The sequence below is a fragment of the Rousettus aegyptiacus genome, unplaced genomic scaffold, assembly GCF_014176215.1.
Source record: "Rousettus aegyptiacus isolate mRouAeg1 unplaced genomic scaffold, mRouAeg1.p scaffold_m13_p_4, whole genome shotgun sequence".
NCBI lineage: Eukaryota > Metazoa > Chordata > Mammalia > Chiroptera > Pteropodidae > Rousettus > Rousettus aegyptiacus.
Window position 1 is genome coordinate 32,005,408 of NW_023416307.1, and position 19,727 is coordinate 32,025,134.

General features: G+C 37.0%; 1 protein-coding gene across 2 annotated transcripts in view; it reads left to right on the top strand.

Moving 5' to 3' along the window:
• The window catches only part of FNDC3B (fibronectin type III domain containing 3B), a 299,021-nt gene that overhangs the window by 164,942 nt on the left and 114,352 nt on the right, over nucleotides 1-19,727 (top strand). For both annotated transcript variants that reach the window (XM_016155721.2, XM_016155639.2), the window contains exons 5-6: nucleotides 6,146-6,389; nucleotides 9,483-9,776. In XM_016155721.2, coding sequence (XP_016011207.2) covers nucleotides 6,146-6,389; nucleotides 9,483-9,776 — 538 coding nt within the window. The remainder of the gene's footprint in view (nucleotides 1-6,145; nucleotides 6,390-9,482; nucleotides 9,777-19,727) is intronic.

Consider the following 19,727-nt stretch of genomic DNA (forward strand, 5'->3'; position numbering starts at 1 on the left):
TTTGGTGGGAGAGGCAGATCTGAAATTTACACTGTAGGGCACAGATGCCGGTGGAGGGGTGAGCGCCAGTCTGCTTGAGAGAACCTTGGCTGATGATGGTAGGAGTTTCATCCATAGTAGCAAAAAGAGATGGGCTAGGGAAAGTATATTCCTTATTTCAAATTCCCGCACAAAGATGTGGTTCCATAGCATAGCGGTTAGCACGTCTGCTTTACACGCAGAGAAGGTCCTGAATCTACGGCCATGCCACCTTGAATAAGCCTGATGTCTGATCTCGGAAACCAAGCAGGGTAGGGCCTGGTTACTATTTGGATAGGAGACCACCTAGGAAGACCAGGTGTTGTAGGCATAAAAGAAATATTTCCACACTAACTTGCTTTTTCTCTTGTATATTTTTCACATTATTAGAAAGTGCAGAGTGAAGAGTTAGTACAAAAAAGGAAAAGTAAGAGCTAGCACTTTTGTACTCCCGGTTGGTGATGAATAAAATAAAACTCAGCTGCATTTAGGATTGAAGTAGCACTTACATAGGAAATGTATGATTTTCATTGTCTTTCTTGTGAAATAAAATATTTAAATAATATTAAATAATATTTAATATTTTAAATATTTTAAATAAGAGGGTCAGGTATGACAGATCTGCAGTTTGCTGGGTTTAAACGTTCGAAATTTTAGAATATAAGTCAGATATTTACCTGGGATATGGAGTGGGGGGGTTGGTTTTACAATGAATGTATTAATAACTAGTAGACATCAAATGTAAGCAGATACATTTTTTTTTTAACTTTTTTATTTGTTCACTTAACCAACACTTACTGAAAGCCTTCTGTGTTCCCAGGTACCCTTGAGGGACTTGCAATTGGGTGGGAGAGACAGATCTATATTTCATAGTACAGGACACAGATGGTGGTGGAGGTGGGGACTCCAGTCTGCTTGGGAGAAACCTGAACTCTTCGCCTGCCCACTGCTCCATCCATCCATACAACTGTCTTGTGTTGCTGGGCCTTTTCTTCTGCTTGTTCATTGTTTGTGTGCTTGGTGCTCAGTTTTAGCTGAGATTTCTTCCCTTCTTTAAGAGCCTGAGAGCCCACTTGAAGTATATTGGCAACAGTTAGGAATTGAGCTTGAGCTTGACTTTGACAAACTCATTTGGTCTGAGTTTTCAGTGTGTAGGCAGCTCACTCTGTGTTCCTTGTCAATGAGCAAGCTGGCTGCCCAGCCTTGCCCACTGCTTACGTATATATGTGTTCATGTGTGTCCACGTGCATTCTGCTCTGCCCAACTTCATGGCTCATCCCTGGCCATCTGGGGCAGTCTTTAAAATTTTTTCTTTTGCCTCTGGCTTTTTAAGTAATTCTTTTGATTGTCACTTGCAACCCAGAAGTAGAAGGACGGAGTTTTAGGAACTGAGTTTATTAAAATTTCTGTGGAGCATTTCAGTTCAGTGAGGGGAACTAGCTTCCTTCTCTGTCAGCAATGAGAAAAGACACTCGGACTCTCTAATTGCTTTTAAGAGGTGTATTTTATTTAATTCTTGGACTCAAAATTGTCGCCCCAATTACTCTCTGTCCTTGGGGAGTAGCTCGACTTTCCTGAACTTTATTTCTCTTGTCTCCAAAATGGGGATAACTGTATATGCTTCACAGGGTTGTTGGGAGGATTTAATGAAGTATAAGTATTAATAGTAGTAATTGCTAGGTAAAATTTTCCTATTGTGTATCAGTTAGTTCCAGGTCCTTAACATGTATTACCTTATTTCAGTAGAGAGTATTAAAGCAGTGCAGCAGTTATTCAGTAAATATTGGTTATATCTTGAATCCTTTCACATCTTTTAATAACCCAGCTATCCTATATCTTACAGTTCATTGTCTACATTTTTATTTCTTAGCATACCTACTATGCGTTTAATTCTTCACATAATGAAAACTTGAGAGTACAGACCAAAATGTACCACATTCTGGTTCTGCAGCTGAACTAGTTGTACATTTTGACTATGCTGTGTGTTGGTCTCCTTCATGTTCAACAGGGATGCTACTATCTAATTCTCCTATAGTTAAGGAAGATAACCCATGTCCAGCCGCTGGCAGACCATAGGCACTGGCTCTGGGTTTCTTTTTTGTCAGTCTCCCCATAGCTGTCCTTATTGCCTCCATGTTATTTCATTTTGTTTTTAATGGTTCTCTTGGTCATGTTCTAAAATCATTTATGCAAAGAAGACACATTTTCCCTATTTACTCCTTTGTTCTTTATTCTCTAGCATCTCATTCTTGTGTGTAGGCCACAGGATAACAAGAATACTATGTACATTGAAGTTTCTCAGTAAATTCTTATGAGCAGAATAAAGAGATATGATAAATAGTCAAACTAGCTGCCATCACACTGACTTTCTTCCTTAGCCTGAGGAAGATGGCTAGGTGTTTGCTCATAGGTGGAGTGAATAAACACATTACTTTTTATAGAAGGTGTTTGTTTTTGTTTTTGTTTAAAAAAAAAAAACAGACAAGGCTGATAGAACTTCAGACAGAGGAAACTTGGGAGACTCAGGTGGTATTAGTTAGCTAGGACTACCATAGCAAAGTGCCCCCAAACTGGGTGGCTTAAACAACACTTATTTCCTCACAATTCTAGAGGCTACAAGTTTGGTTTCTTCTAAGGCTTCTCTCCTTGGCTTACAGATGGTCTTCTTTTTGCAAGTCTGTGTCCTAATTTCCTTCTCTTACAGGAATGTCAGTCATTGGATTAGGGCCTGCCCATATGACCCTCATTTTACCATAATTATGTAACTTTAAAATTTCTATCTATAATCACATGCCGAAGTACTGAGGCTTAGGACTTCAGCATACAAACTACTGGGGGGTAAGGGTGACATAATTCAGCCTATAACAGGTGGCAACCTGAGAACCTAGCACAATGATCTTTTCCAAGGGTCTGAGCTCTGGAGAAGATATGTGAGTGACCATCCTGTAGAGCTAGACAAAAATCTAGAAAAAACAATACTTTGTTCTTATTTCTGAGTAGCACTTACTAAGGTTTAGTCTGATTTTTCTTTTTATATTATTCTTAGGCTATTTAGGTTAATCTTACTTACTGTTCAGCACCTATTCCCCTCACCTTTGAATAGCCAGTGTTTAGCTCATAGTATGTTTCAGGAAATAATTGCTGAATTGAATATAGGTGGATTTGTCTCCCTCTGGACATTGTCTTAATTTCATTCACCCCAAAAGGAAATGAATCTGTCTTTTCCATGGTTATTTGTGAAGATTGAAGGCAATTTTATTGCCTGAGGATTTTTGGACTGAACTCTGATTTCTAAATTCTTCTGCTACAGTAATATATTTCTTTATGAACTTTATTTTTTAAACTAAAGAATGTTATTGTCACCATTTTCTCAGTTGCTTATTATTTTGTGCACTATTATTGCTCCTCAGACTTATTCTTTGGGGAACATAGGCATAATTTCCTTAGACATGGATCAGAACTGAATTTGATAATTAAAATATATGTGACTTGTGTTATGGAAGAACAATAAACAAAATAAATTACTCAGCACATGATTTTGTTTCTGATTATTTCAGAATTAATATTTCATTTCTTAAAAATAGTTTTAGGGATAAAGTATCCCTTGATTGGTAAGGGAGCAGGTTTCTGAAAGTATCCCATTATACATGTACATGTATATAAATGTCTTTCACAGATATCACAGAATAATTTAAAATAATTAAAAATGGGGCTGTCAGACAATTTTTATGTAAGCAATTTGTGGTTTCAAAAAGTTTTTTTCTAACTGGAAATCTTTTTTGGTGAATGGTAATTTATATTTTAGATTTAGTCTTAAAGTAGTAGAAATACTTTTTCTTACAAAATATAATAGTAAAAGATAACATTTCAGCTCTTTATCTCTTTTGTTCCTTCCCCTCCCTTAACTAACATTCTTATCTTTGTGCTTTTTGCCCAACTTCTTAAAAACGTGCTTTGTTTTAATAAGCTAGAAATTATATGGTAAAATGAGTAATTTCTTTTCATTACAAGCCCAAAGAGTTGTTCACATTTAGTGAGAGCCCTCTTCTGTTTTATTACATCGGTCAAGTTCGTGTGGCTGGTTGACCTAAAATGTTTGTTCTAGAAAACAAACATTTTGCTTCTGTGGACCTTCCAGTATCTATCACAGGATTGAATGAAGTTTCTATGAAAGAGGAATATCAGGAGTATTTTACTTAACTTTTTCTTAGTAGCCAGTTGCAGAGTGGCGGGGATAGAAGACACTATAGAATGGTACATTTTATATCAAATGTTAAGAAAAATCCATATTTTTATTAAAATTGTACAAGTGTGCTACAAAATATATTTATGCTTTGCATTCATACAATATAGAAGATGCTTTGATGATAATGGTAGCACATGCATTAGAATTTCCAATATCATAGTTTAAGCACCATTTCACATTACTGGTTAGTTGGCAACCATGTGTTCAAAAATGAGGTTAATGTGATTAGCGTGCCAAGGTCCAGAAGAGGTTACATTTATTAAAGAATACATAAAAAGACATGTTTTGAGCTTTATCAGAGAGTATGACTCAAAATCTTAATTTCCCAGAGTTAGTATTGCTTTATTTATGAACAATTAACATAGTAGTTAATGCTGATAGTTATGTTAATTGGTTCATTAATAAACAAATATTTTTGTCTTCTTAACATAAAGATGAATGAGTATTAATTCAAACTAAACCTGTCTTGTACACCAAAGCACATACTAACATTGATAAACTTGCCATTTTGGATCAAGCAATATTTTAAAAAACAAAGCTTAAGATAAATTGTTTTTAATATTATTAATGTTCTAGCTAGCATTAAGTCATTTCATTTTGGCCTATAATCAGGATCCTGAGGTATAATGAGAAATGCATTTAAACATACAAATTTAATTTTTAGTGTTTTTTGTTTGTTTGTTTTTAAAAACAAAACTTTCTATCTTGTTTGCATCTGAGTGCCTTAAATACTTGGTTAGACCAGCTGGTCTCTTGGGCAGCCTGGTTCTGGCTTCCAAGATTACTCTTATGCCCTAGCTGTCTCCTTCTTTGCAGGGTCTTGACCCAGGGGCCATTGTCTCAGCTTTCCCAGCCTTACCACTTTTGAGGTCCCCGAAGCCCTCCTGATTTTGTCATTCCATGCTGTTCTTCTCTGTACTCTACCACATTCCCTTTTGATTATGGGATCTGGTATATTAGTTATTTCTTGTGTCTCAACAAAATTGTTTGCTCTTGGAGCAGGTAGCATGAAGTTGGCCACAAAGGCAATAAATATGGGTATTTTACTTTTTTAATTAAATATCTTCCTTGGGTAAATTGAAAAACATTTGAAGAAAGCATGGATAGAATGTCGATTCACACTCACTCTGCTTTATAACAGGTTCCACATCCTAGTGTCTCCCTTCACAGCACTCAGCACATCATCAGGGTGGGGACAGAGGTGTCCATTTTGATTTAGGATTGCTCAAGGTTTTCATTGGTTGGAATCCCCTCATTTCATTTACATCCTTGGTCCCAGATTAAATGACCTTTTGATACTTTTATGGCTTCTGAAGTTAATGTTCCCTTGGTTTCCTAAAGGCCTCATGATAATGGAGCTGAGCGCACTGATGGAGGAGCAGGCAGATCTGGAAGCTCAGCTCTGTGAAGCACACTTAGGTGCCCCAGAAACTGTCTTCCTTCTGGAAAAACCACTTGAACTGACAGTTACATTCAAAGTCATTGTTAAAATCAGCTTAAGCACACATTAAATTCACTTGTCTTGGATGAAGTCTTCAGAAGTCTTCTTCCAAGTCTTTTCCAAGTCTTAGAAGAAGGCCATCTGTGAAATATTTATGAGACAAAGAAGAATTATTATCAAGTTTTTTGAAACCTCCAAAAAGTTTCACGTTAATCAGAATTAGGCAGTTAATGAAAATTTCATACATTTTAATAATTTAATGTTATTACTTCTAGAACTAATTTGACTGGTTGAACTACAGAACCAAAATTCAACATGCACTACTTTTTTTTCCAATGGAGGAGAGAAAATTAAAATTAAGGGGAAAGTAATTAAATACTGTATATATTCACAAGATGTTGGCTAATAATACATACTACACTCTTTGCTGTTTTCTTTAGGTGATCGAAGATAATACTGGAGTCCGCCGGGTGGTCGTCACACCCCAGTCTCCTGAGTGTTATCCCCCAAGCTACCCCTCAGCCATGTCTCCAACCCATCATCTACCCCCCTACTTGACTCACCACCCTCATTTTATTCATAATTCACACACGGCTTACTACCCCCCTGTTACTGGACCTGGAGATATGCCGCCTCAGTTTTTTCCTCAGCATCATCTTCCCCCTACATTATACGGTGAGCAAGGTGAGTAGGTTATTGCTGGCACCGACAGCTGTTGAAACTGATTACAACACCTTAAGTAGCTTAAGAAAACGGGAGAGCCCTTTATTTCTTCTGGATTAAACGTGGTAGAAGATGGTTTGTTTAGCTCATGGGAAATTTCTAGTCTTTTTTTGTCCTGGTTCGTGTCTTGCAAAAATTACTTTGGGGTTGTAGCTTTTTCTTTATATTATCCCAAGTTCCATCCCCGATCTCAAAAAGCAGAGTAGGATACCACTTGTTATTTTAGAAAAGAAGCAATGAATCCATCATTTGTTCCTGTGTCCTGTTAACATATATTTATGTGAGTGGCCTGAGGCAGAACTGCAACACATTGTTTCTTAGACATCCATACAATCCAACAGTAGAAGGGAAATTCAACAAGTGTTTTGTGCCACCATTTCCAGTGATAGAAGACTATGAGGTCTTAGTAAGCTTTGGGTTTCCTGGATGCTCTATGTTTCCATCTTGGCAGAACTCAGGATCTGATGCGGTCCTCCTAAACCCTGTCTTTAGTTTAAGAATAGCCATTAGTGCAGCCAAAATTTCACTGGTTGTTAGGCAGATACTTACCTTGAAATGAAAAAGAGTCTCAGAGATACTGACAGTATGATTTCTTAGTTTTGGCCTTGGTATTGGTTTAGTCTAAAGCCCTTTTCTATCAAAATGGATACTAAGAAACCAGATAAGTGAGGGTAAAAATCAGACTTTAATGTTTAGGACTTTGCAAAGTGCTTATCCTCTGAGTCTGGGTATGAATTGAAGCATTTTATTACTTCAAATATTTATTATGTTGGTTCAGATAAATTGTATGAGAAATACCTGTCATACCATAGAGTCTTAGAGTAAGTTACCGCTGCACTTTGTCTGTCGGGTTACACACACATATTTCCCCCTGTATATTCATCTCACATTTTGTTTCTCATTAACAAAAGAAACATTTGAGATGGGTATTTCAAGTGAAATATCCTGTTGTAACTTAAGGTTAGATTTCGATTGATAGGTTTTAGCAGTTAGAAAGAAATTTAGTATAATTCACAAGAATCAGGTGCTATCATAATAGAGGTACAGAGAGATGATAGCAAAAAATGAAAGAAGTAATTTTATTTCATAGAGGCATCAATAACTTCTATTCATGTAATCTTGTCTAGTGACATAGCATGCCGAAACATCAGATAAGTGGGCATATTCCATGAAAATGTTTGAATAAAACTTAAAAAAAAAAATAGCTGATTAACTGTAATTTAAAAAAAAGTAGTGCTGTGACACAATATACATTAAATATTTAAGTATTTGTCAGAGTTTTCTGGTTGTGTCTGAGCTTAGTGACATTGCAGGAAAAGCCTTGGCTACTGATTCTTTGCTGGTTAAAGAGTGAACAGCCCTATCATAGCAGTCTCTTGGTAGGATGCCACGTTTTTACTGTTTTGTAAATGGTATGCTTTGCAGTTTTAGACAATAGTCTGATTTAAATCACCATTAAAATTAAGCAAAAAAAGTTATTGTACCTTCATTGCATAGGGTATTTTGGTTTAATTTCATTAAAATAACAGCAATAATGTACAATAACAGTGCCTTCATTGATTTCAAATTAGAGAAAGCAGTAAAACAAAATCCCTTTGCTTTTGTTAAAAAAAAAAAAAAGCCACCAATATGTTCTTACCTTAGTTCTCAGTGTGCATACCTAAAAGAAATTTAAATATTTAATTTCTCAAACCATAACCACTTAAAAATTTCTTGACATGTTTTGAAATGTTTTTATATAAATGTCTAGGGTGAATATTTTAAATCTCAAGTGTAATGCATTGTGGTATTTTAAATATTTATCCTTTTTGCATATTTGAACATAATTTATTTGGATATATGCCCTTTGAATAAGGTTGTATTTCTTAACATTACATGGTACAAATTGGTTATCTTGTGAAGATTTGCTTTTTAAATATTTTCCTTACGCTGTGTGAACAGAAAGAAAATGAAAAGTGAAGCTTTACCATTGAACAGTGGAAACATCAGTTGTTCAGTTACCTAGGGTGACCATACATTCCTGGTGTGCCTAGGACAGCCTTGGTTGAGGTCTCATGACCAGAGAGCCCCCTTTTCACTCTCAGGAGTATTCAGGTTTGGATGGTAGTTTATATGGTCACCTTGTCCATGTGGGACCCTTTTTCCTTATGAACATGTAAGGATCTGATCTCTTTGTTATATATTACATTTTTATCTATGTTTAAGTATAATCTTAAATTGATTTAAAATATAAATTTAAAACATTTCCCCCGCCACTCCCCTCAGATCATGAGATATTTTACAGGCTCCCTGTAAATTATCACTATGCATGGAGTGAAGCCAAGTGACATTTTGTTAGTTTGTCTTGCCTCCTTATTACTCCAACATTGAAGTTTGAAACCACAGCTTAATGTGTTTGGCACCAGGTTGCAGAGATAGCTTATGTTTACCCCTAAAATTTCTCCTTGAGTGTTTTCTCTGATTCTGTGAGCATTGATTATTTTCAATGGAAATTTCTCATCACCATTTTAGTAAGTTTTGTTCAAATGTTGGCTCTTTTACCACAAATAACTCCTCATAACTTCTCATTGCTGTATAGTCTTCAATAAAAATACTATTCTGTCTACAAGGGTTAGTATACTTTTAAGTATTTTGATTCTGTGTAAACATTTTAGGGGACATTTTGTTTATTCCAAATTTTTGGATATCGCAACTAAGGAAGAAACATCTTGACAGGCAAAATCAAACTTATAAATTTAACCAGAATATGAATTCTTTGTGGACAATAATCTTGTCTTCTTCAGTATTTTTCATAATTTCTGGAACATTTCTGAATCCACAGTATGGATTTTATTGAGTAATTTTTTTCCTTGATTGATGAGAAACGAATGGGAATATTTTAATACATGTAGTGGGAATACATGTGTATATCATGTATGTTGTTTTCTTAAAAATATGTGTATACTGTATTTAGTAATATTTTAACTCCTTTCTTTAGAAGTCAGATCATTTAACCATTTAATTATTATTGAAAATGTACACTGAGCTTGTATTTGTCATAATCACCCATTTTAGAAATTATACCACTCTATGGAATGTCAAGCTACATCACCCGAGAAGACCAGTACAGCAAGCCTCCTCACAAAAAACTGAAAGACCGCCAGATCGACCGCCAGAATCGCCTCAACAGCCCGCCGTCTTCCATCTATAAGAGCAACTGCACCACCGTGTACAACGGCTACGGGAAAGGCCACAGCGGCGGCGGCGGCGGCAGCAGCGGAGGCGGCGGCAGTGGCGGCGGGCCGGGGATTAAGAAAACAGAGCGGCGAGCAAGAAGCAGCCCGAAGTCAAATGACTCAGACTTGCAAGGTAAGGCACAAAGATGTTTACCCTAAGGAGTGAATTACTGAGACAAGGTCAGCCTAAAAGAAATATATTTTTACATAAGAAATACTACGTTAGTCTTTCTACTAGGAATGATTGGGTAGACCTCTGATCATTTTCTTAGTGAGGCTGGAATATTGCATCATCTTTTATTAACACTTCATGGCAGAAATACTATTTTTTGGTGACATATGCCAGATGACGGTCTACTTAATCCCAGTGACAAGTGTCTGAAAGTGTTTTCACATCAGCCTCCTTCAGATGTTTCACTGTAAGTAGATAGATGTGGAAGAGATCCAAAGTAAAACAGTCTTTCTGAGAAGTATAAGGTTTAGTTTAAATCTCAAACAATTCCACCTCGGAAAGCCAGATATGATTACTTTCATGCTATATTGAAATTTATCATTGCTTAACGTGTGTGTGTGTGTGTGTTTATGTATGTTTAGTTTCAGTCATTGTTTAATGCCACCTTTGGCATCCTGAATGAAGTATTTATAGACCAAGAATGAGATGGAAGAATTAGGGTCACCACATATAGACAAACATCCACTTTAAAGGGCATGTGATTTTTGGAGATTGATCTTATGGGTGGAGATCAATTAATTTGTGGAAGAGGTATATGTACTTTAAAGTTTTTAGGTAAGATTTGGAGAAAACCTATTTTGATGCCACAGGAGTTAAAAACAGAGGCTTTTTATATAGGCATACATAAAAGACTGACTTAAGTGAAGCAAACGAAGGTAACATTTTGATAAGCTAAGTGAGTTTATGGATGTAAATAAATAAAGACAATGAATAACTATAAAAGACAGGATAAGAACTGCTTATAACACTCATTAAAAATATACCCCCTTTTGGACCATATCCAGATAAAAACAGAGACTATGTATGTAAGAATATGTATGCAATTGAAAAAGGGAATTAAATTATGTATGTTTGATTGTGTAGGGAAAACTGGCCTATATCAGAGCAGAGGAAAATTAGGTAAAACCAGACATTGGCATCAGCATTCACCCCCATATATTTATATGAGAGAATTGTAGCATGAAAAAGAGGAATAGTAAGATACTGAAAAGTAAACAGTAATTTTTCTGAGTGTAATGTATTGCAAGTTCTTTTAATTTTGTTCTTTATTCTTTCCTTAATTTTCCAAGATTTATACATTATCCTTATAATATGTCATAATTATTAAAACATGAACAAGTATATAATTGAGACCCAAGCTTCAAGAGGTCATTAAGTAGCTCTTAAGGCAAAGTGCTATCTGCCACATAGAATGATTTGTAGTCAAATGATACTATAATGTCTAAGTTTGAAATTAGTTTACTAGTGATGTTATAATTTTTAACCATGGCACATAAGAAAATTGACACACACAAAAATTAGAAATAGGTTTTCCTAAGGAGGACTTTAGTTCATAGAAAAGAGAAAAAGAATGTATAAACTGTAGAGAGCTTATGAGGTTTGAACTACCTTGATTACTAAATTTATTCTTTGATAATTTTTACCTTGCACTGAAAAAGATTCAAGAAAGATGAAAATGACATAGACACATATAGAAGCAGATAAAATAAATTTGAGTAACTGTAAGGGGCTAATGTTAGCACCTAAAATTAATGTAGTCATGGATTAACTATGGCAAAAGTAAAGACCTTCTTATATCTGCAGTTATTTCACAGCACATATTTCTAAATGTAAGCTGCTCAGTATTTTAATATTCTCATAGCTATAAGAGAGGAAATGAAATTTGCATTGCAATATTTGCTTAAATACATGTTTGCAAGCATTTTGGCGTTTTACATTCTGAGGGAGTACAGTTATTTTGAGCACCTTAAGCTCTTTGCTGTTGTGTAGAAAACACGTTACTGTGTTGGTTAACAGCAAGGTCAGTTTTGCTGTGGGCTTCTGGAAGTGTATGTTTCACAATAAAAAGGGCTGGGAAATATCTTTTTATTTCAGCTTTAGTTTGAACTTGGTCTGTTTTTCCTTTTCTCATCATATTATTTGCTTTTTAAAAATCAAAGTGCTGCTCTCCATATGGGTTTAGTCATGAAATAAATAATTAGGTGAAATATTATTTTGTGTATCTAGCTCATTTCAATAAGAATCTGAGGGGATTTACGTGTATGGATAAAAAGTAAGTATCTATTTCTCTAAATTAATTGAAAATTTATGTCCTGACAGAAAATTGCACACAAGTTTTTATAGCAGTTTGATTCATAATTGCCAAAACTTAGAAGCAGCCAAGATGTCCTTCAGTAAGTGACTGGATAAATAAATTGTGATACACCCAGACAATGGAGTACTACTCAGCAGTCAAAAGAAGTGAGCTGTCAAAACCATGAGAAGATAGGGAAGCACCATAAATGCATATAACTCAGTGAAAGTGGCCAGTCTTGAAAAGGTTACCTATTGTATATGATAGGGAAAGACAAAACTAGGGAAGCAGTGAGCAGATTCATAGTTTCTAGGGATTAGGGCAGTGAGATTACCCTCTATGTTATTGTAGTGGTTACATGTTTTTGTACATTTGTCAAAACCCATAGAACGTATAACATCAAGAGCTACATGTGCCCTAATATAAACTATGACTTTGTAACAAACGTACCACTCTGGTGTGGAGTTTTGATAGGTGGGGTAGGTTGTGTGTATATGATGATGGGGTATATATGAGCACTCTGTGTACTTCTGTTCAATTTTGCTTTGAACCTAAAACTGCTCTAAAATAGTCTATGAAATAAATATCTGAGGAAACTGAGGACAAATAAGATATTAGTAAGGCTGTACATGAAAAGGAACCTCTAGATGGAATTGCTTGTTGTAGGCCAGATATTTGGCTTTGAGCCGCTTGTTTGTCAAGGCAAAGAGGAAACATGAATCAGGTGGAGCAGGTGAAAAAAAGTACTGCTTATTCATGTCGTCCTACTATGTTGCGCATGATGTTTCAGTCTTGCCTGCCTCAGGATGTGGTTCTTGGCTAAGAGTTCCCAAAAGGATTCTTTCTGCCTTCTTGTGGATGGGGGCATTCTCCCAGTGTATCTTTTTACTTGAATTTACGGCAGCTGACTAGTATACCCAGGAAACAAGTTCCTTACATAATTCCCAAGTTAATGATGCCATCTGATTAATATAAACTGTACCTAAAACTAGTATGATTGATCTATTTACATTCATATATGGTTTGCACAAGAATAGGACATATACTTAACTATGGCATGTGGCTTGTGGTATTTTTCTGCATTCTACTTTGGTTAAGATGTCTGCATTTCCAGAGGAGGCCAACCTTTTATCCTCAGAATCCCCTAGCTTCAGAGAGAATCTACTTGAGTTAATTACCTTCTTACCACTTATAAAAGACAAATGTTAAGCAAAAAGGGTCAAACTTTACATTTGTACTTTGATCCTGTGATAAAAGTAAGTACATGTAAAGGAGCAAACTACTTATTTTAATCTAGACAATTAAATATTTTAAAAATATGGAGAAATTAAGTATTCTCTTGCATCCTGGTTCTCTCAATTGACTGTACTTCAGAAACACTGGTGGAACTTCAAAAAATACAGATCCCAAAACCTCTTTTCAGAGCTACTAACATCAGAATCTTTTCACCTAAGTTCATGTTTTTTTGTTTGTTTTTAAATCAAACTTCCTCTGAGAATGATGGTCAGCCAAGAGAACTACTGTCTGACATTAAGGATGTTTCAGAAGGTGTGGTTCGTAAAGTTGTTCCCGGTATGACGTGGGAACTTTGTTTAGCCATTTTCTCCCTACCTGCTAGAATTATACCTGGCTTATAGTAGCTACTCAGTAAATATTTGCAGAATGAATCCTGTATTCTTAATTGCTTTGTTTTCCAGAACAGGCCTTCTATTTGAACATGTAACTATTGTACCATTTCCTCTTCTAGAACAATTTGCTGTATTGCTCAAAGATGCTGCTCTGCAGTCAGCCCCTCCTTTCATTTACTGTTACCTTCAGGAAAACAACCTAGACAAGACAGACTCCCACGCTGCCCCAAGAGAAATGTGGGATTCCTTTTTCCTTGCATTACTTTGGAGTTAATGGTGTGATGTGGGTGGAGGACAGTTGGGGCTTTGGTATCAGACATTGGACCTTGTCACTCGCTAACTATTTGCTTTTAGTATTCCCTGCATCTCTGTATCTTCATCTGTAAAATGAATATTTTAATTCCATTATTAATTATTAAAAATAGCCTAGTTCAGTTCTTAACACCTAGGTATAATGGTCACCCTCGTTACAGGAACATTCTTATTGTCTCCTTCCTGTAATCTTCAGGTTGGCTCTCGTCTAAGTGATCCCTTTCTCAAAATAGATATTTCTCTACTCTCCCGTCTGATGGCTTTCCCTCTGCCCTTCATGCCCTTCCCTTACAAGCCAGAAATGGCTTCCTTCTACCTAAACACAAACCCCCCTTACATTTTGAAAGCTAAATCCTGCACTCCTGGATCACTCCCACTGAAAGTCACATTAAGACTTTCTGGGAGGGGTTGCTACTGGAGCAGAAATCTAGCCAGGTGCCAGATTTTACCTATCTTCTCATTGCCTCAGCTCTGAGTGAGCGAGCACTCTGGGTACTCTCTTAGAGCATCCTTTATCATGGATCCTGTCTTTGGTGTCTCATGCATTTCTTAACAAGCTCAAGTTGTGATTCCCTTTGCTCAGTGTGATCCTTAATAGACCTTTTAGAGGACCACCTAATGTTTAAAGATGTGTGATTATATCCATTTTCCTCCCCATCCCATACTTGGTATTATAGCTGTAGTTACCTCACCTCCAAACATGCCATTTCCCTTGTTAAGGAGACTTCATGGTAGTCTGCATTGTCTAGAGAATAAAGTCTAAACTGCGTAACATGGACTTGCTGGCCTCCTGTGGTACTTCATTCAGGTTTTTCCACCGGACGCCCAGAGTTTTGTCCCATTCTATGTGTGCCTCATTCTCCCTTCTTGGCTTGTCTTTCTGGTCCCTCTACAGAGGGACAGCAAACTGCAACTCATTTCTTCAAGAACTAGCTCAAATATCACCTTCTCTGTGAATCCTGCTTGTCTCCCAAGGCATTATAATGCAGGTTATTTAGGGAAAAATACTTTAAGAATTTGTTCAGTTTTTTTTTTTTTCTTTTTCCCCTTTTCCAACATTTGATTTTAGATCAGTCCTTGGGCACCAAATCCATAGTTGTTCAGGGACAGGAATGGAAAATTCTGTCTTTGTGTGCAGATTGTTGTGCAAGTGTTAGGCCAGGATTCTGTTCTGTGGCCAATACCCAGTTAAAATTGTCCTATTGCATTCATCACAGAGGCTAAAGATGTTTTTGTTGCTCTTCCTTGAGTTAGAGAGAAGTTTTATTCCTTCTATTTTATCCTTGGTAAAAACCAAAGCAATGATATTAAGGAAGGAAGTTACCCAGTAGAATTATACAGGTTTGTAACTGAAATTCTCCAATTTTCAACTAGAGTTGTAGTCTCTTTATCATATATCTATAGAAAGGAGAGCAAGATTATCTGCTTTAGAAAGAGCTGCTTTAGAAAGGATTATGGGAAGCTAGAGTGAAAAATAATATCTTTGGTGAGGATTCACTGGTGGTGGGAGAGTCCCTTTTGTGGTGCTAACATACAGGTAGCAGCTGATATGAAGGCCTCTAGAACTTACAGCACCATGTGGGAAAAATTTAGACAACATGGTAAGAATTCCAAATATAGAAGAAATGAGGATACAGCATACTCTTGGCATTTGACCTTTGGAATTGTTGACAATCCAAAGATTCTGTTACACTTTAGATGAAATTCCACCACATACAATCATCATTTCTGATTGTAAATAACACTGAAAGCTGGTGACAAAAGCATTATTCTTGTGCTTTTTCCAGAGATTACAAATTGCCTTCTGACCCAAGCAGTATTCCTTATTACCAGGTTTTTATATTCTAATTCCTTCCTGGAAGATCCTCCCTGACATTATTTTTCTCTTCTATATTTTGCTATCATTGCTCAGAAACTGGAATCTGACTTCATTATCTACTGAAAATTACCATGTAAGTGTATTCATTCTGCAGATATTACTGTAGTGAGGCCGGGGAGGGCATTTTCCTCTAGGGGTCCGAGATTGTGAACAGTTGTGGGTCTTGTTGTTGGACGGTGTGGACTCTGGGCGGAAGTGGCCGCTCCACCTGAGCAGGGCTGACTGGTTTCCTTTGTTTGGAAGGACGAGCCTACTACTGTTAATAAGGTCTGGAATGTTGGGAGTCAAGGCAGGTTTTCTTTTGGAATCTCTTTTGGTCTTGGCTCCCTGTAAGAGAAACCACTGTGCTTTTCTGCTTAAAATAAGATATTTAGTGGGGCTTTCACACTACACGAGGGACTTGTCTCTTCTTTCACTTGTATTTTTTTTTTTTTTTTTCCTAGTTCATGAGTGTATATCCTGCTAGGCTTCCTCGGACAGGGTGTTCTGGAAGAGAGTTTGGTTATGGAGGGGGCAGGGTTCTTCTGGAGTGTGTGCCTTCCTCACTGCATTTGAAAATGTACAGTTTCTAATGGGATTTTTACTATTGCTTTATCTCTCAAGTCTGGTGATCATAAATCCTGTGTTTTCACCTGTCTACAGCTGCGGGTGAATCCTAAGCATGGAAAAAAATATTAAGAAAATATGAAAAAAATTAAAAATGAGCTCAGGTCAGTGGAATTCACCCATCTTTCTGCCAAGTACAGTGTGAAAAGTGAGACTAGTCCAAATAACGTTTATTTTTTAAAACAATAATGCAGACCCCAGGATCAAAATGCAAGAGATGTTCTTTCTGGTAAGAAACTGAGCAATTAACACTCTCATTTCCATTTCAAACTTGGGCTGCCTGATGCATCCCCAGTCTTGGAGGCCTCTGAGTAACTTCAGACCTTGTAACCACTGACTAAGTGTGGGATGGGAAAGGAGACAGGCTTGGGGACAGAAGTCTGTTTTTGGAAGGAGTGTGCTGCCTTCTGACTTGGGCATTCCCCTCTGAGGGCCAGAGCTGGAGAAGTCAAACTATGAATAACTCTTTCTGTAACATCTCAGTATGCTGCTGCTGCTGCTGCTGCTGATTACAGAGTTGTCGACTTTACTGGTACACGGGCGTATCTGCAGAGGAAACCATGGTGGCCCAAATTATTGCTAATGAGTAGAGTGTAGTTGTCTGTCAAGTTACTTCACCTATCCTATCTTTTTGCCTTTTGCCCTTTCTCCCTATTTTTTTGTTGCAATCTGGAATGCATTAAAGATGTTAACTACATGATTCTTTGAACAGACAGGATGAGACATTTTTGTCATGTCAGTTTAAGAAGTTTTAACTCATCAAATCATATTTGAAGCTTCACATTTTTCACTGACATATGAAAACATACAACATGTGAAAATTTTTTTTGTATTTTCTTTCAAAATGAATGTTCACCTGAAGATTGAGGGCAGAATTTTGATTTGTTTCTGCCACATGTAGTACTTAACCCTGTTAATCCGTCATTTTCTCTGCCTTTTTGCTTTCTTACCTTTATTTTGTCAAGTCGAAACTTTTGTTATTCTCTCATTTAACTAAGTTGAATTCTGAATTTATCTGGGTCAGAATCCATCACAAATGTGCCATACTTAGAAGCAGAGTAACTTACTAGTTGGGACCTTGAAGATCTAGGTTTAGCCCCAGCTCTGCCACTTGTGAGCTGTGCGCTTTTAGGCAAGGTCGTTTATCTCAAAAACTTCACTTTCTTCATGTATGTATAAAACGGAGGTAATTAATAATCCCTATTTCACAGGGCTGTCGTGAGCTCTTAATACAGTTTCAGACACTTACTAAATACTTTAAAAATGTTATATACAGTGTGGGTGAAAAATCATAACATTTTTCTGCTAACGACAACGGTCTCCTGTGGATCATGATAGCAGAATGAATCCTGCCTATGAGCACACCCCTCGGGGTGCTGAGAGGCAAAGCAACCTGAAGTCTGGGTCAGTGTTGAGTAACCATGAGTACCAAAGGCTTGAGGTATGAAGGGATTTCGAGGGGCATCCAGTTCTAAAAACATTCTCTTGGCTATGGCTGGCTACCTATAAAAAAAGCCTGATGAGTTCTGGGCAAAAATAAAATTCAGCCCTCCTTCCTCATCTTTTCTCTGCCTCCTCTCTGGGCTGGGCTCTGTTGTCCAGCTAAGGAGTGAAGCATAAGAGGCGGAGGAGTGAAGCGTGACAGGCCAGCTTGATTCTGTGTTTGAACCTGCTCAACACATTGACTATTCTAAATTACTTTGCTAGATGTTGGAAGTGTTGGGAAGAAAGGAGGGGAGATGGTTTGCTTGGAAGATGACTTAGGCGAACAACACTTCTCATATTTATTTTGCTAACACTCATATTACTTGCTGTGGGAACAGTTTACCTAGGTGGATAAGCTAAGAAGGAAACCCACTAAATTTCAAAGTTTAACAGTTTTTCCTTGTACCTCAAATTGTTGGCCATCACGTCCACATTCTTTTAGTCATATTCTATTAGTCGCTTACTAGATCCGTTGATACTTGTGGAAGGCATCTACACAGTGGTGTGAATAACAGGAGAGGATGATCAAGAAGTGGGGTAGATAGGGGAGTGTGCATCATAGAAGCTGGCTACCACACAGTGTGTAGAATCAGAAACCATTTCTATTAATAGTCTATCTGAAATAGTCTCAGCATTTGTGATGGAATTTTGGCGACTTTCCAGCTGTTACATCGACATTAATTTGTCACTGGATCTCCTTCTGTGGAATGATTCTTTAGGAACCTTACATATAAGTGCTGTATGTAGAAGCAGGGTGTTGAATCTATGGTTTTGTAGGATCAGTGTTATAATACGACAATCGTAGTCAGTATTGCATATGTGATATTTATAGGTCATTCTTTCTGCCATGACCAGTTTTGGCATTTATTTTAAATTTAATTTGCCCATCTGAACACACTACAGTGTAGCAGGCTATGTTACCTTGTTCCAGTTTGGTGCTGTGATAAAATCTTGAAATTCTGCTGCGTATTGAGTAGAGAACACAAATGTGAAAAGGGAAAGGTCTGTGGGAAACAATAGATATGCTAGCTCATTGCTTGTGATTTATAATTTACAAAGTAAAGAGTATAAATGTCCCTGTAGTTATCTACAAAATGACCTCTTTTTCCTTCGGTGTTGAATTTAAATTTTAAACCTCTCTCCACCCCTATGCCCCATCATAACTACTTCTTTGCAACTGCATCAGAAGAATGGGGCTTTCCATGTAGGTGCTGTACTCAGAAAAGGGCAGGAAAGCCTATGTGTTAGTGGTGGGGATGATTTGCTTCCAGCACAAAGGGGAATTGTGATGGTTCAGGAAGACCGGAAAATAAAAAGGCAGGAGAGAAATGAGAAGAGTCCAAGAAGAATGGCACATTGAAATAAAAGGAAGTGGCAAAATAGGAAAACAAGTAGATTGAAAGGAGCAAACACAGTGGACAGGGAAGATTAGATGGACTGTGGAATAAAGATAATTTAGAAAAGAGGCAGGAATAAGAGAGGTTTCATGTTTCATTTTTATATATTCCATTTCTCTCCCTAGGTTAACATTTTCCAGAGGAATGGGGTGGAGAGGGGAAGACCTTTTTGCCCTATTATTGTCCATGAGCACTTTTGTTGGCAGCTCCACTTTGATCAAATCTCCATGTAAATAAACCTCTCACTCTTCCTATTTGGACTTTCCCAACATTTAAGTTTTCCTCCTGTGCTGGATTAGAGCATCCACTGTCAGTGTACAGTGATTTGATAAGCAAATTAAAAGTGAAGTCTTATGTAGAACTTTGAAAAGGTTAGAAATACACAGTTTTGAGGTATTGGGTTTTTGAATAGTGATCTGTAGAGTTTTGATATGCTTAATAACTGGAAAATTAGATAATTTTCTTTTTCTT